This window comes from Pterocles gutturalis, unplaced genomic scaffold (assembly GCF_000699245.1).
Source record: "Pterocles gutturalis isolate BGI_N339 unplaced genomic scaffold, ASM69924v1 scaffold10688, whole genome shotgun sequence".
Lineage (NCBI taxonomy): Eukaryota > Metazoa > Chordata > Aves > Pterocliformes > Pteroclidae > Pterocles > Pterocles gutturalis.
The window spans coordinates 2193-2792 of NW_010118069.1; the positions used below are offsets into that span (position 1 = coordinate 2193).

At 66.0% G+C, this 600-nt stretch overlaps 1 protein-coding gene across 2 annotated transcripts in view; it reads right to left on the bottom strand.

The window, feature by feature from the left end:
• ARHGDIG (Rho GDP dissociation inhibitor (GDI) gamma) overlaps positions 1-600 on the bottom strand; it is a 2473-nt gene that overhangs the window by 1496 nt on the left and 377 nt on the right. For both annotated transcript variants that reach the window (XM_010076055.1, XM_010076056.1), the window contains exon 2: positions 268-351. In XM_010076055.1, the coding sequence (XP_010074357.1) occupies positions 268-351 (84 nt within the window). The remainder of the gene's footprint in view (positions 1-267; positions 352-600) is intronic.

The following is a 600-nucleotide window of genomic DNA, read 5'->3' on the forward strand; positions in this document are numbered from 1 at the left end:
GGAGGCTGCCACCGTCTCTGACCTGCAGCGGGAGGACAGCGGGCTCTCCCGCCCTGCAGCTCACACCCCGACAACGTGAGGGCTGGCAGGGGAATGGGCACAGAAAGGGGACATGGCTGCTGGGCTCGGGGTGCAGCACCCCCGTGTCCGGGCCCCTCACTCTGCACAGACAGGGGAGGGGGCTTCCCGCCGTGCCAGCAGCGCTCCTGCGAGGCGCCTGCCAGGCTCCACACCCACCAGCTCTGCCCCAAATCTCGCCCAGCTCACCCGTCAGGTCCAGCTCCAGGGGGCCAGGAGCAGTAGCGCAGACCAAGGTCAGTTTGGTCACCACCACGTTTGGAGCGTTGGGATCTAGGAGACAAGGAAAAAGGCTGTTCAGCGCCCACCCCTGATACCAGCCAGCACAGCTCCTTTTCCTTACTGGGTGCTCCTTTAAAGAGCAAGAAAACCAGCGAGAACGCTGCCCCCAGTGAAGGTCTGGGCTCCCCGCTGCATCAGGCCCAGGCCACAGTGTCCCCAAGAGCGTCCCCCTCTAACGGCAGCGAGTGTCCCTGCCGCCCGCGCCTCATTCCAAGGCAGAGCTTGGCCCCGGGGGAGCGC